Genomic DNA, 14,755 nt, shown 5'->3' with positions numbered 1-14,755 from the left:
GGGGGTCTTGATCAGTCCCATGCTGGATTCCCAGGCTGATGCCTGGGGCATTTGAGTCTTATAAGTGCTGTACAGACACCGTCTGACTATCTCCTCTCCATTCTGTAAGGCTGGGGCTCAGCCCCCTTTGGCTCTCTCACTCAGGGTCACAGGATAGCAGCCAAGGGAACTTCAGCTTCTGACCCTTCCCTTCCCTTCCCTTCCTTCTGCAGGGTTAAAGGATCAGAGCACTTGATCTTAGAAGGCACCTCGGGAACATGGGTTTAGAGCACTGCTTTGATGGTGCTTCTTTTGTGTTTAGCACCATTTTTGTGATCTTAGGGATTGAACCTAGAGTTCAAAGCTAGGCAAGCTCTCTACCACTCCCTACTATGTCCCTCCAATGCTTCTTTTTAAAAAAATAGTATTCTTATTAAAAGAGTATTTTTACATTTTATGCACCATAAAGTACTTTGCCATTTCATACTGTTTTAGTCATTGACATTTTCCTCCTCTTTCCATCTCATACAATGAGGAGTTAACAGCATATCTTGGATAGAAATTAGTCTATCTATTTATGCTCTATTTAGTATATACTTACACTTTAAGCAGATCTCAAATCTTCTAACCTGGATAAGAGTTGGAAATAAATGATTACATGTGTAAGGTTGTTGTTCAAGTGGTCAAGACTCCGCAGTCTTGTCAGTAGAGAATTTTTCTTGGCTTTATGGCCTTCTAGCATCTTATAAAGATTGACTCTTGTACTTACTATTCTCTGCTTTTCAGGAATAAAATGATCCATTATAGAAATACAGCTAGAGCAGCACTGGAAATATTTTCAATAATCAAACTTATATTTGGGTCAAAGAATAAGTAAAGTTATATAATTTGAATGTTTTGAAAATGTATAATCTGTCTCTAAACATTCTTTGTCTTGTAGATAGCTACCAAATGTTTAAAAAGAACAAAAACAAAAACAAAAAACCAGCTTTAAGATAGTTTAAATAAGAAATGGTTGGGAGATGGATGGGAGGGGCATATGTGTTCTTTCCAGCCAGCTAACCCTTTTTGTTCTGCAGTGGACAAGATATGGTGAGCATCCTCCAGCTAGTCCAAAATCTGATGCACGGAGATGAAGATGAGCAGCCTCAGAGCACCCGGTAATGGAGGAGTGTCGGCAGTTTATCTTTGAAAGTTTGTTCTTGACTGGGCGGTGGTGGCTCATGCCCTTATTCTCAGCACTTGGGAAGCAGAGGCAGGTGGATCTCTGAGTTCTAGACCAGCATGGTCTACAGAACGAGTTACAGGACAGCCAGGGCTACACAGAGAAACTCTGTCTCAAAAAGAAAAAAAAAGTCTGTTTGTGATTCTGTTCTCATGAGTGGCTCAAGGAAGAAATTTCATTGAGTAATAATTACATTAAAAGTTATATTGAAGCCAGGCAGTGATGGTGCATACCATCACTTAGAAGGCAGGCCGGATCTCTGTGAGTTCAGGGATAGCCAGGACTGTTATACAGAGAAACCTTGTCTCGAAGACAAACGAAAAAAAAATTGTTATCTTTATATTCTAAAAGTAGATCCTGACATTTTTATGCTATTAGGACTGAAATGCCCTGTGCTTTTTCTGTTTTTTTCTTTAGCTTATTAAAAATTATTGCAGTTAATTAAATTGATTGGCCTTTATTGTCTGTGAATCACCTTTTACTTTAGTTATTCATCTGTGTAGTATATTTAAATAAATATATTTTCATTTTGTCTTCTTCCTTTTTTTTTGCTATCAGTAATATAGTTTCCTTGTTCAAAAGGCAGAAGATAAACTAGGCATGGTAGTACACACTTGTAATCCTGCATTCTGGAGACATAATAAGCAATGAAGCCACTGTGGACCCAAAACAAAGCAGAATAAAACTGAGAAAATATAAGAAAGTGTATACAAAATAGTTTTCCAGGCTGTGATAGCATATATGTGCCCTGAGTTCAATTCCCAGTACTAACACACATAGGCCTCCCTATCAGTTTCTCTTTCGTGGCCATAAGTGATGACCAGTTTATTATTATTCCACAGATATTTATATGTTTATATAGATAAGCAAAACATCCATACACACCCCATCCAGAACTTAAAATGTGTCCTGATTATTTTTCAGTTAGTACTTGGAGTTCATTGCGTGTCATACGAGGAACTTTCTCTTTAAGAGCAACTTTATTTTACTTTGAATACATGAATAGAATTTTATGAATAGAATTTTGACTCATGTTCCTATTTGACTGATACAAACATTGCTGTAGCCATAACTTTAAACATATGTCATTTCTTGCAGTGGCAGTGTGTTTGGGGAGTAAGTCATAGAATTAGGATGCTGGGTCAGATAATGCATGTGTGTATTCTGAATTTCACAGAGCCCAATGCTCCCAGGAGATAAGGCAGTTCAGAGGCTCACCAGCAGGGTGTGAGAATACTTTCCCCACATCTTTACTGCAACGGTGTTAGCACGCTTAAGGGTCTTTGATAAATGAGTGAGAAATATAAGGTGAGGTATCTCAGCATAAGTATTTTTCTTATGAACTAGATTATGTCTCTTGTGTGGTTTAAGACTTATTTGATACTGGGGGTGTAGCTCAGTGGTAGAACACTTGCCTTGCATGGGCACAGTCTCAAGTTGAAGCCTCAGAACCTTTTTAGAAGTTGTTAAAGAAACAGACTTTTTAAAGACTTGAAAGAGCGTGCACATGTGTCTGTGAATGTGTGCTTTATATATGCAGGCTAGCGCCCTGTAACTGAGCTATTGATTGCCCTTACCCTGTAGTTCATTGTCATCATGGTCTCTTTCTTGTGTGTCTGTGCACCACATGCGTGCCTGATGCCTTTGGAGGCTAGAAGAGTTTGTTGGATCCCTTGGGACAGGGATTACAGATGGTTGTCATCTACCATGTGAGTGCTGGAAACAGAGCCTGGGTCCTCTGCAAGAGTAGCTAGTGCTCTTAAACTTCTGAGCCGTCTCTTCAGCCCTCCTCCATAGCTCTTAAGGCTGATATTTAATTACATTTTAAGAGAATTTAACAACAGTTTGCATTATCAGCCAAGAGAAGGATATTTATCTTTAGGACTCAATTTTAAAAGCTTCCCCCCCCTACTCCAAATTTTCAGCAGCTTATATACATTTTTTTCTGAATTTCTCTGCAGGACATGAATCAAAAGTCTGCCAGATTTCTGTGAAACACTGTTTAAACTTTACTTCTTTTTCTATGCTTTGGTGATAATCAGTTCTTAATACGCTAATGATTTTGATTGACAGAATCCAGAATATTGGAGAACAAGGTCACATGGCTTTGCTGGGTCACAGTCTGGGTGCTTATATTTCAACTCTGGACAAAGAGAAGCTAAGAAAACTTACAACCAGGATACTGTCAGACACTACTTTATGGCTACGCCGGATTTTCAGGTAAAGATGTTATGAGCTGAGCTTTGTTCCAGTTGGTTTCATTTTTAGGGGGAGAGGGTTTCGAGGCAGGGTTTCTCTATGACTTTGGAGACCAGGCTGGTCTCGAACTCACAGAGATCCTCCTGCCTCTGCCTCCCGAGTGCTGGGATCAAAGGCGTGCGCCACCACTGCCCAACTCCAGTTGTTTTTTTTAAGGATTCATTACTGGTAAAGACATTATGAGGGATGTGTTTGTTTGCTTAATTTTAGGTTTACTTGTTTATTTGTGACAAGGTCTCTATGTAACCTGATTGTCCTGGAACTTGCTATGTAGACCAAGGTGGCCTCAAACTCAAGGAGATCTGCCTACTTTACTTCCCAAGTGCTGGGATTAAAGGCGTGCAGCACAACACCCAGCTCTCTCTTTAACATGTATGAGTATTTTGACTGCATGTGTGAATATGTACCTTATGTGTACAGTGCCCGAGGAGGCCAAAAGAGGGCATCAGATCCCCTGAAACTAGAGTTTCAGGTAGCTGTGATTGCCATGTGCGTGCTGGGAACCACACCCAGTTTCTCTCTGGAAGAGCCACAGTACTCCTAACTGAGCAGCTCCCTCTCCAGCCATCCTTGCAAGTTTTCAGGTCCTGGTGGAGGTGAATCAGAATCAGACATGGGTTGTGAGAGGGCTGTGTGGTGCTCCATGTGTGTACGACTCTTCTTTGGAAGGGTTGCTTAACCTCTCTATGCGTAGGTTTTGTCTCGTATTAAGTGGGGAGAGCATAAATAGCTGTTTCATTTGAGGGTTAAACGAGCACATTGATGCTTCTTTATTTCGATGTCTCAGTGCTGACAGTCCTCAACCATGCCGGCCTGTAGCACTAGCCTCCAACTGGAACAAGTGAGCACCACTGTCTTCAGGCTCTTATTTGTGGGAACTTTAGTCTTTGTCTGCACTGTTTGTGCTCATTTTGTTTCTGGAGCTAGGTGTGGGTGCAGTGTCTTTGTTTCTCCCCTTATAGCCTGCATCTACAGTGAGCAACCAGACACTGAAAATGAAAGGGGCCCCTCCCTGTGTGCCCTCTGCCTTGCACAGGGTTAGTGTCTATGACAAGAGACTTGCTTTCATGACTTTATACCGGTGACAGCATCAGAAGTGACTAGAAAGAGGACTGTATTAACACGCAGCTGGAGAGGTGGCTGATGGCCATGGAGAGCGTGGCTGATGGCCATGGAGAGCCTGGCTGCTCTTCTAGAAAGCCTGAAGGCCTTGGCTTGGCTCCCGCTGTTGAAGATCACCCATTAACCCCAGCGCTGGCGCTCTGACGACTCTTCCGGCCTCTTTGGCTCAGCACATGGGGTGCACATACATAGATGTGGGCAAACACAGAGTAAAAGCAAAACTTTTTTAAAACTTAGAGTACATCATCATATGCGATCTGTTAATAGGTATGAAAATGGGTGCGCCTATTTCCATGAAGAAGAGAGGGAAGGACTTGCTAAGATCTGTAGGCTCGCCATTCATTCTCGCTACGAAGACTTTGTAGTGGACGGATTTGATGTGCTGTATAACAAAAAGCCTGTCATATACCTTAGTGCTGCTGCTAGACCTGGCCTGGGCCAATACCTTTGCAATCAGGTAATGTAAAAAGTGTGTGTGTGGGGGGGTGCGCACATATTTTTATGTCTGTGTCATAGGTACACATGTGTTCATGGAGGACCGGGGTCGATATCAGGAGTCACCCTCAAACACTCTTTCTTCTCATTCATTGAGTCAGGATCCCTTAGTCAGATCCAGAGCTTGCTCTGCAGACTCCCTGTCTCTGCCTTCCAGGTCTAGAATTACAAGTGGATGACTACTCCTGCCTGGTATTTGGTTCCTGACAGCCATGCTGAGATGTTCACAGTCACCTGTAACAGCAATTCCAGGGCATGTGATGCCCTCTCTGGTCTCTATGGAAACCTGCATAAATAAATGTAATACAGACACAAATGTGCAGGCACACACACATACACACAAGTAAAAATAAAATTGTATGTATGGGACTGGGGAGAAGGCTTAGAGGGAAAGCACTTGCTATACAAGGGTATGGACTACGCTTTGAATTCCCAGAAACTTACGTAAAGTTGTTTTCTGACTACTGTAGCATATGCCCCCACCAATAAAAAAAAAGAAAATTTTCACCAGCCTAGACCACATGATGTTGCTATATCTCAAAATAAATATCACTAGCTGGGCAGTGGTCTAGGTGCACGCCTTTAATCCCAGTACTCGGGAGGCAGAGGCAGGCAGATCTCTGTGAGTTCGAGGTCAGTCTGGTGTACAAAGTAAGTTGTTGCACAGCCAGGGCTACACAGAGACCCCCCAAATGTTATTGAATTTAGAAATAATGTGTATTATATACATTTCAGTGGTTTTGAATACCCGAAGACAACTAGTACTTTATTTTTTCCTGTACTCTATCAAGAGGGATGTAGATGCACTTGCATGGTTTTTTTAGGTTTAATTGCTTTTATAACAGGAGTATATCATGTTTTAATGATATTTCAAGTTTCTATGCTTAGAAAACCAGATTTATCCACGTCATATATTTATAGCTACAAAATGATCAGAAGGTTCTGTATGAAAGTGTTACCAGTGATAGATTGGTGGCTTACAGGAGGCACTGTCACTTAGAATGTTTGGCTTTGCTTTGTTGGTGGTACTGTGACTTGAAACCCAAGTGTTTCCATGCAAGTCAAGCTCTCTCCTTGTACTCAGCCATGCCTATTCCTTACCCTTTTAGAGGGAGTTTCACTGGGCTTGTTGTTCTAGAGCTTGGAAAGCAGAGGCAGGAGGATTGCCCAGAAATGAGCCACTATACCCAACTTACTTTCAGATGAGGTCTTGCCATCAGTGTAGCCCAGGCTGGTATCATTTTGTAGTTTAGGGTGGCTCTGAACTGGCCTTCCTCTTTAGTCAGCCTCCCAGGTGCTAGGATTTCAGGGTTCACTTTTTAAGTGAATCTTTGTTGTTTTTAATACTTTAAGGAAGGGGTGAGTGGTAGCTCAGTAGCAGAGTACTTGTCTAGCATGCACAAGCCTGGGTTCAGTCCCTGGCAGTGCCAAAGGAAAAGGCATTATGAAACGTCCTTTCTAGAGGATGAACCACTCACTGTATTTTAAGTTTTATGTTGCACCTGTTTATAGTTCCTAAAATTACAAACACCTGTGTTAGGAAACTAAACAATGAGAATATGAAATTAATTTGACAACTTTCTCAATCCATGACATTGACTTTCTTCTTTTAAGCAATATACTTCTGCTACTCTGTATTTATTTCTTTTAAGGGTAGGAGAGCCCATAAATAAGACCCTGTTCTCTGAATGATTAGAAAAAGAATCCCTCCCAATCACCCTCCTCACCTCAGAATGCAGGGTGCTTGGTAGTTTCTTTGCTTGGAAAAGACTTCTTTTGGTATATTCTAGAATATATCAAAGGTAGTTTCAAGACTCATTTCAAAAGGTTTAGATTGTCCTCTTATAAAGCATTTGTTAAGTCACCTTTTGGGAGTGAAACTAACTTTCCAAATGTCCTTTAACATGATGTATTTTTTTGAGACAGGGTTTTTCTGTGTATCCCTGGCTGTCCTGGTACTTGCTCTGTACATCAGACTGGTCTCAAACTCCACTACCCAGATTTTTTTTTAATCTTAAAGGTAGTGGTCTCTGTGTAGTCCAGGCTGGCTTCACACATGTGATCTCCAGCCTCAGTAATTATGCCTCACTGAGATTTGTTTTTAATAATAATTTGTGGCTTGTTTTTGTTGCTCAGTTCTCACAGGCATAAGTGAATGGTGTGTTTCTTCTTGCAGCTTGGCTTACCCCTGTCCTGCTTGTGTCGTGTGCCTTGTAACACTATGTTTGGATCCCAGCATCAGATGGTGAGTTCTTGGTTTGGGTTTGTGTGGTAATGTAGAATTGCATTATTGCTTCATTTTGTAGCTTGAGTTCTTTCCAGCCTGGTCCCATAGCTGATTAGCCCCAAATAAGCACACAGAGACATGTTAATTATAAACTGTTTGGCTGGTGGCTCAAGCTTCTTATTAGTTAGTTCTCTCTTAATTAACTCATTTATATTAATCTAAGTATTTCCACATGGTCTTATTGTACCGGAAAAGGGTCCAGACCTGTTACTCCTTCCTGGGGTACGTGGCATCTCCTTGTGGCCTCTCTCTCTGCTTCCTCTCCCCAGCATTCTCCTCATCTGGTAGTTCTGCCCATACTTCCTGCCTGGCTACTGGCCAATCAGCGTTTTATTCATCAGTCAATAGGACAAGCATATACAGAAGGACGTCCCCATCAGTTCAGTCTTCCCATTGTGGTGCTGTGTGTACGTTTGTATTGGAATGAAGGGAATTGTGTAGTACCTGAGCACCTGCTTCTTTGGGGTGGTACAAGGGGCGTTTGGTCTTGGGCCCCTATATGCTGAGGGTGTTCTCTCTCAGCTCTTTCATCCTAATTTAGCGTGAGAAACCTTTTCAAGCTCAGAGTTTTAGCTAGTCATCACTACTGTTTTCTTTTACTTTTGATTTGTTGAGATCTTCCTAGGAAGCGCAGGCTGGCTTCAGAAGTGTGGTTTCCCTACAGTGTGCATAGACAGATTTTGAAATGAGGTCATCAATGTAATCTTAGATTGGAGTTGTGATAATTTTTTACACATGCAATAGATAAACATCTTGATGCTAAAGACAGAAGAAAAGGAATTAACTGTAAGATTCTGCATTTCTATTTTCAAAATAGTTTTCTTGTCTATTTCTATGGGAATGAGAAAGTATTTGTCTTACATATGTATAGTTTTGCCTTTAATCTCAATTTTCATAACTAGTCTATAAGGAAAACTGATTTTATTGTCTATGATTATGGAAAGCAAAGTTGTTGAGAATAAAAATTAGAATACTATGAAATTTCTATGGGTTGAATACTGTGGAATCTTTAATATTAATAGTAGGAGAAAAATAAATCACTCAATGATACCAAAGAAAGGTAAAAGTCTCTTCTTGGAAACATTTACTCATATTATAGGAGTAGTCTTTTAAACAGAGGGACTCAGGGAGGCGTGGTGGCACTGTGCCTATAGTCCCAGCACTGGTTAGTCAAAGGCAGGTAACTTCCCACATAGCAAGTTCCAGTCCAGCAGGGCTACACAGTGAAACCCTGCCTCAAACAAAAAGGAGTTCAGAACTCTAAATTATCTAAATCACAAAAAAACTAATGTTTTTTTGAGTGCTTCTAATATGCATTTTGTCCAGGTAGCATACAGTGGCTTTAAAATACTTTTCTTTCATATATATATATATATATATATATATATATATATATATATATATATATATATATGAATAGATTTTAATATTTTAAGTCTGAAATTCAAGAGTAAATAGTTACCTAACACAGAAAAAAGGAATCCTAGTTGAGTTATTAATTTTGTGACCTCTGTGCTTTTAGAATTCATAATATCTCACTGAGCATTAGCTTGGGTTAGAGTGCTCCCTAGCATCATGCATAGAGTCCTGGATTTGAGCCACAGCACCACATAAAAGCAAACCTAGTACACACCATAAGGAGCTGGAAGCAGAATGAGGACTTCAAGGCCAGCCTGGGCTACATGAGCCTGCCTGGTGGGTAGGGAATTGCTTCCTGAGAAGACCTGAGGACCTAAATTCAATCCCCAGAACTCACATTAAAAAAAAATTCTCTTGTGGGTTTTAAAAATAGGATCTTCAGCTGGGTGTAGTGGCGCATGTCTGAACCCCAGCACTTGAGCAGTAGAACAGGCGGATCTCCATGAGTTCAAAGCCAGCCTGGTCTATATAGCAAGTTTCAGACCAGCTAGAGTTCTGAGGTAAGACACTGTCTGAGAACAACAGCAGCAGGGATAGTGGCTCACGCTTGTAGTCCTGTTGCTGGGGAGGTGGAGTCAGGTTAATGCATGGGCTTGCTGTTCAGCCAGTCTGTCTCACCAGCAAGGCCAGGTCAGTGAGAGACCCTGTCTCAAAAACATGGAAAATGGCGCTTGATAAAGAGCTCTGAGGGGGGCCTCTGGCCTCCAAGCACGGCTGTGCTCTAGTATCCATACATGTGTGTGTGCGTGTGTGCACACTGCACACAGAGTCGTAGTTTGTCAGTGTGTACCTTGTATACCGATGGCTCACACGTCTGTGGTTTGTTTGTTGGTCCTAGGACATTGCCTTTCTTGAGAAACTGATCAAAGATGACATAGAAAGAGGAAGACTGCCCTTGCTGCTTGTTGCAAGTGCTGGTAGGTATCATAACCTCGTACCTGTGAGGGCCCTGAGCACTTGGCCTCAGGGACAGGGCCTGTTTGTGGTGTTTTGTCAAGATGGAGTCTCAGTTCTCTAGCCCAGGCTGGCCTGGAATTCACAGGAATCCAGCCTTGTAAGGGCTGATGTTGGAGAAATGAGACACCAGGCCCATCAAGGAGTGGCACTCTATTTGTTTATTTATTATGTAAACAATCTTTCTCCTGGCACGTATGCCTATGCTCCAGAAGAGGGTGCCAGATCTCATTACAGATGGTTGTGAGCCACTATGGGGTTGCTGGGAATTGAACTCAGGACCTCTAATAGAGCAGTCAGTGCTCTTAACCTCTGAGCCATCTCTCCAGTCCCAGGAGTGGCACTCGTAAGGAAACTAAAGAAAAGCTCCTGGAACTGATTTGTAAGGTTTCTAGATTCTATTTAGCAATCAAGAATTAGAAATTGAATTTAAGGCAAGTGAGATGGCTCAGTGGATGAAGACGATTGCCACTATCCACGGTGAACAGAGAGCAGAGTCCCGCAAGTTGTCGTCTGACTTCACTGCACTCTGTGGCATGTGTGTCCACACGCACGCATAAAACATATGGAATAAATAAGAAACTGAATTTGAAGTGTCTTTATAATGGCATCAAAAAGCATAAAAGGGGCAGCAAGATGGCTTAGCAGGGAGAGCTGCTTCCTGCCTGGTGATGTGTACCTGATGTCTTAGGTATGTTTTTTGTGACCAAAAAGCAAGGTGGGGAGGGAAGGGTTTATTAGACTCACACTTGAGCACTGCTGTTCATCACTGAAGGGAGTCAGGACAGGAACTCAAACAGGGCAGCATCCTGGACATTGCAGCTGATGCAGAGGCCATGAAGGGGGAGCTGCTTACTGACTTACTTCCCATGGCTTGCTCAGTCACCTTCTTATAGAATCCAGGACCAGCATCCCAGGGATAGCATATTCCTGAAAGAAGTTTAAGAAGGCCCAGATGTACGATAGGCTCTGTCTCTGAGTCATTTCTCCCTAAACTAGTTCTAGGACAGCCAAGGCCTCAAAACAAACAAAACCAAAAAATAATGAAAGACTTGATTTGGGATATCACTCAGTATAGCTTGTGCTTAGCAAATACAAGGCTCTGGATTCAGCCCCCAGCAACAAGAAGCTTTTTCTGTTTGAGAAGAACTTTTCAAATCTTTTAATTCCAGCACTAGGGCAGATGGATCTCTTTTGTGTGCTTAAGGCTGGTCTGGTTTACATAGCAAGTTCCCAGACAGCACATAATGGACTCTGTCTCAAACAAACAAAAACAAAAGGCCCCATGAAGAATTGAAAAGCAGTGTTGGGGCTCACACCTTTAACTCCAGCACTGCACTCAGGAGGCAGAGGTGGGTGGATCTCTTTGAGTTCTAGGCCAGCATGGTCTACAAAAGGAGATCTAGGACAGCCAAGGCTGTTGCACAGAGCAGACACACAAACAAAAAAAGAAATGAAAAGCAAGCAGTAGGCTGGGAGAGGTATTTCAAAACACTTCTTCCTGGCAAGTGATTTACATGTAAAACGTAAAGTTATGTCACAGTTCAGTAGTAACTGTTGTGGGGCGTTCACCAGAGAAGACTGCTGGGACATGGGTTTAAGCCAACAGAAAGTCTTTATTAGCTGGCCAGAGGCTACACTGGGTGCTCAGGATACCAGGGTAGTTCAGCCTCTCTCAGGGGGAGCCTTTAAGCGTAAAAACCATGTCCTGGGTTGACATACTTCAGTTAACAAGAATGGTTAGCCAGAATCAGAACAGCAGAAGTTAACAGGCAAGGTGAGTACATTGTGAGACTTTCCCAGAACTGTATGGACTTTGATGGATTAGGTCTTTGTTTTCATTTTGGCAAGTGGTGCTGTCTGTGTGCTGAGTTTTACAGTCTAAAAGACACTTCCATCATGGAGTTAGCTGTGCTAAGGTCTAGGGACCTACTAAGGCCCCATTACAGTAAGGTGACAGACAGCTTTAAAATGAACAGCATTTGAATGGATACTTTACCAAAGGACATATAAACACCTGAAAAGATGTCTAATATCAGTAGTATTAGAATAGTACAGTTCAGCTGCATATATTGGTACACACTTAAATCATAGTTTGTGATCCCAGTACTTCAGAGGCTAATGCCTGAGGATTAACAGTCAACATCTGTCTGGGCTAAATGGAGAAGCCATAATAAGGCCAAAAGGGATGTTATGGTTCAGTCGGTAGAGTGCTTGTTAGTGTGTTCACAGCTCTGGGCTTGATCCTTACGTGAACCAAATGTGGGTGGCATATGTCTGTAATTTCAGCATTCTGGAGGTATGGGCAAGAAGTCAGGGTTGTCTTAAGCTTCATAGTGAGTTTCGGACTAGGCAGTCTCAAAAATATAAAATAAAATAAAAAAGTAAAACCACAGTGAGAGCTCAAGATGTAGTATAGTGATGGAATATCTGTCTGCTATGCCTGAGACCTGGCTCTGTTGCTTATGTGCTTATTGATTGATTGATTGATTGATTGATTGATTGATTGTTCCACTGCTAGGGCAAAAAGTGCCTAATACTGATGGGGATCAAGCAGCCACATACATTCCTGGTGTGGTGTTGTGTGACACAGCACACATGTCTGTTCACCCCAGATAGGGATGCCACTACAGACTAAAGTGCAAACGCCTTCAAAGTCCAATTAGATGTTTTATTGGGGTTAGATACAGGCGCAGAAATGACTCAAAAGACAGCTGCATCACCAAAACGAATCCCAGCATGGGTAACAGCTCATAAGGCTGGGAACCTGTAAAACACTGCACAATCTGCAGGCAGCTCAATAGGTGGGAGTTGTTATGGGTCTGGGTCACTCAGAGATTCACAATGGTAATGGATGAATTTTAATAGGAAGAGGCTTTATTAAATACTGGTTCTGGGGAATGGTGGTGGTGCACACCTTCAATCTCAGCACTCAGGAGGCAGAGGCAGGTGGATCTTTGTTGAGTTCAAGGCCAGCCTTGTCTAAAGATCAAGTTCCAAGACAGCAAAGCTACACAGAGAATCCCCGTTTCAAAACAAAACAAAACCAAAAATACTGGGGTTGGATGCTCACAGCACCAGGACTTCAACCAAGAGCTCTCTCCAGATGCAGCAGCTGGCCATGTCAGCCCAGGGTTTATACAGACAGACCCCACAGGATTACAGGTATCTGCCTAAGTACAGGCAGGGTCTTATTTTAACATGTATGTCTTGCAGTTGTCCTCTTTTTGAGCAGAGTAAGCAAGTTTGATTACAAAATCAGAAATAGCAGTTAGTTAGCCTTATGATCTATAATCTGCAAGAACAGCAAATGTTACAAGATCAATAAATTTAAGAATAGTCTTCAATGTCTGGGGGGAAAAGGATATGGGCTGCTAGGGTACAGTCTGTACAAGTTAACGGCTTACATGTTAGAGGCGTGTTTTGGTCTCTCAAGCACAGTAATTCTAAACTTTAAATGTAATATGAACATCACAGGAATGTCCTTTCCAGGTGCCTTGGTTGAGCTAAACACCCTCCAGGCCACTGGTCTCAGAGTCGACTTTGTTGTTTGCTTGTCTGAGTCTCTTGGCAGCCTGGCTCTGCTCTTCTGAGAGGGACTCTCAGCTTTTACTGCTTACTCTTGCAGGGAGGGGCCTAGTGAATCTAGTCAGCTTCAGGAACTTCCTGAAGCTAGTTTGAGTTTTACCTTTCTGCTTCAGGAGCTTCCCTTAAGGATGGAATGTTTCAGTCTCAGGAAACTGTTACACAACCTTGATACAAATGTTGCAGCTGTTCTGTTGTAAATCCCTCAGTGTACCAAGTACAAATCCTTGTGATCCACTCATCCCACTACTATGGTTTACCAAGAAGAAATGAAATGATCTCCACACACAAAAAATTCTATGCATGTGTTTGTTCATTAGTGAGGCACTTGAGTGTTCTTCACATGGTGACTGGATAAGCAGATTGGAACAGATACCTATAGTAAGACACTAATCAATGAGTAGAAAGTGTTGATGCACACTTCAGAGGCATGCTGGTGTACAAAGAGTTGCATACAATATGGTGCATTGATTTGACACCTTAGGAAAGACAGGACTTGAGGCAGGAACAAGTGAGGCAATTGTTGGGTCATGAGTTAGGGAGGGGAGTGGCTGCAGTGAAGATGGGGGAGCTTTTTTAAAAAAAGTTTTCTCCTTTTTTTATTTAGAAACAATCATTTTACATGTCAATCCCTCCTTCTCTCTCTCTCCCTTCCTCCCATATCTCCTCCCAATCCCCCAATCCACCCCTAAGGATGGTGAGTCCTTCCATGGGAGATGACCAAAGTCTGTCACATCATTTGGGGCAGGGCCTAGGCCCTCCTCCATGTATCTGGGCTGCAGTAGTATCCCTCCATAGGGAATGGGCTCCATTTGTGCACTAGGGATAAATACTGACTCCACTGTTAGAGAGCACATAGACTGCTCACACCTCCTAACTGGCACCCACATTCAGAGGGTTTGATTTGGTCCAATGCTGGTTCCCCAGCTTTACAACTGGGGTTCCTGTGCTCTCACTAGGTCAGATCAACTGGTTCTGTAGGTTTCTCCAGCACGGTCTTGACTCCTTTGCTCATCCCTCCTCCCTTTCTACAACTGGATTCCAGGAGTTTGGCTCAGTGTTTAGCTGTGGGTGTCTGTTTCTGCTTCCATCAGCTATTGGATGAAGGCTCTAGGGTGGCAATTAAGGTAGTCATCAGTCTCATTATAGGGGAAGGACATCAAAGGCGGCCTCTCCACCACTGCCTAGATTCTTAGTTGGGGTCATCCTCGTGGATCCCTATATTCCTCCCCTGTCTCAGTCTTCCTTATCCCTCATATCTTCCTCCCCCCTCCTCCCCTTCTCTTTTTCTACCTACTCCCACAACCCCCCATGCTCCTAATTTGCCCAGGAGTTCTTGTCCCTTTCTTCAGGGGGCCATGCATTTTTCTCTTAGTGTCCTCCTTGTTTCCTAGTTTCTCTGGTAGTGTGGATTGTAGGCTGGTAGTCCT

The 14,755-nt window shown here is 42.5% G+C and overlaps 1 protein-coding gene across 5 annotated transcripts in view; it reads left to right on the top strand.

Annotated features, from left to right (window-relative positions):
* Positions 1-14,755, top strand: part of Pdxdc1 (pyridoxal dependent decarboxylase domain containing 1) — a 59,000-nt gene that overhangs the window by 16,604 nt on the left and 27,641 nt on the right. For all 5 annotated transcript variants that reach the window (XM_013118626.3, XM_040733555.1, XM_013118625.3 and 2 more), the window contains 5 exons: positions 1,059-1,139; positions 3,278-3,424; positions 4,853-5,042; positions 7,257-7,325; positions 9,625-9,703. In XM_013118626.3, coding sequence (XP_012974080.1) covers positions 1,059-1,139; positions 3,278-3,424; positions 4,853-5,042; positions 7,257-7,325; positions 9,625-9,703 — 566 coding nt within the window. The remainder of the gene's footprint in view (positions 1-1,058; positions 1,140-3,277; positions 3,425-4,852; positions 5,043-7,256; positions 7,326-9,624; positions 9,704-14,755) is intronic.

Source organism: Mesocricetus auratus, unplaced genomic scaffold, assembly GCF_017639785.1.
Source record: "Mesocricetus auratus isolate SY011 unplaced genomic scaffold, BCM_Maur_2.0 Super-Scaffold_100031, whole genome shotgun sequence".
Taxonomy (NCBI): Eukaryota; Metazoa; Chordata; class Mammalia; order Rodentia; family Cricetidae; genus Mesocricetus; species Mesocricetus auratus.
Note: the sequence above shows the minus strand (reverse complement) of the source record. Positions and strands in the feature narration are given on the sequence as shown.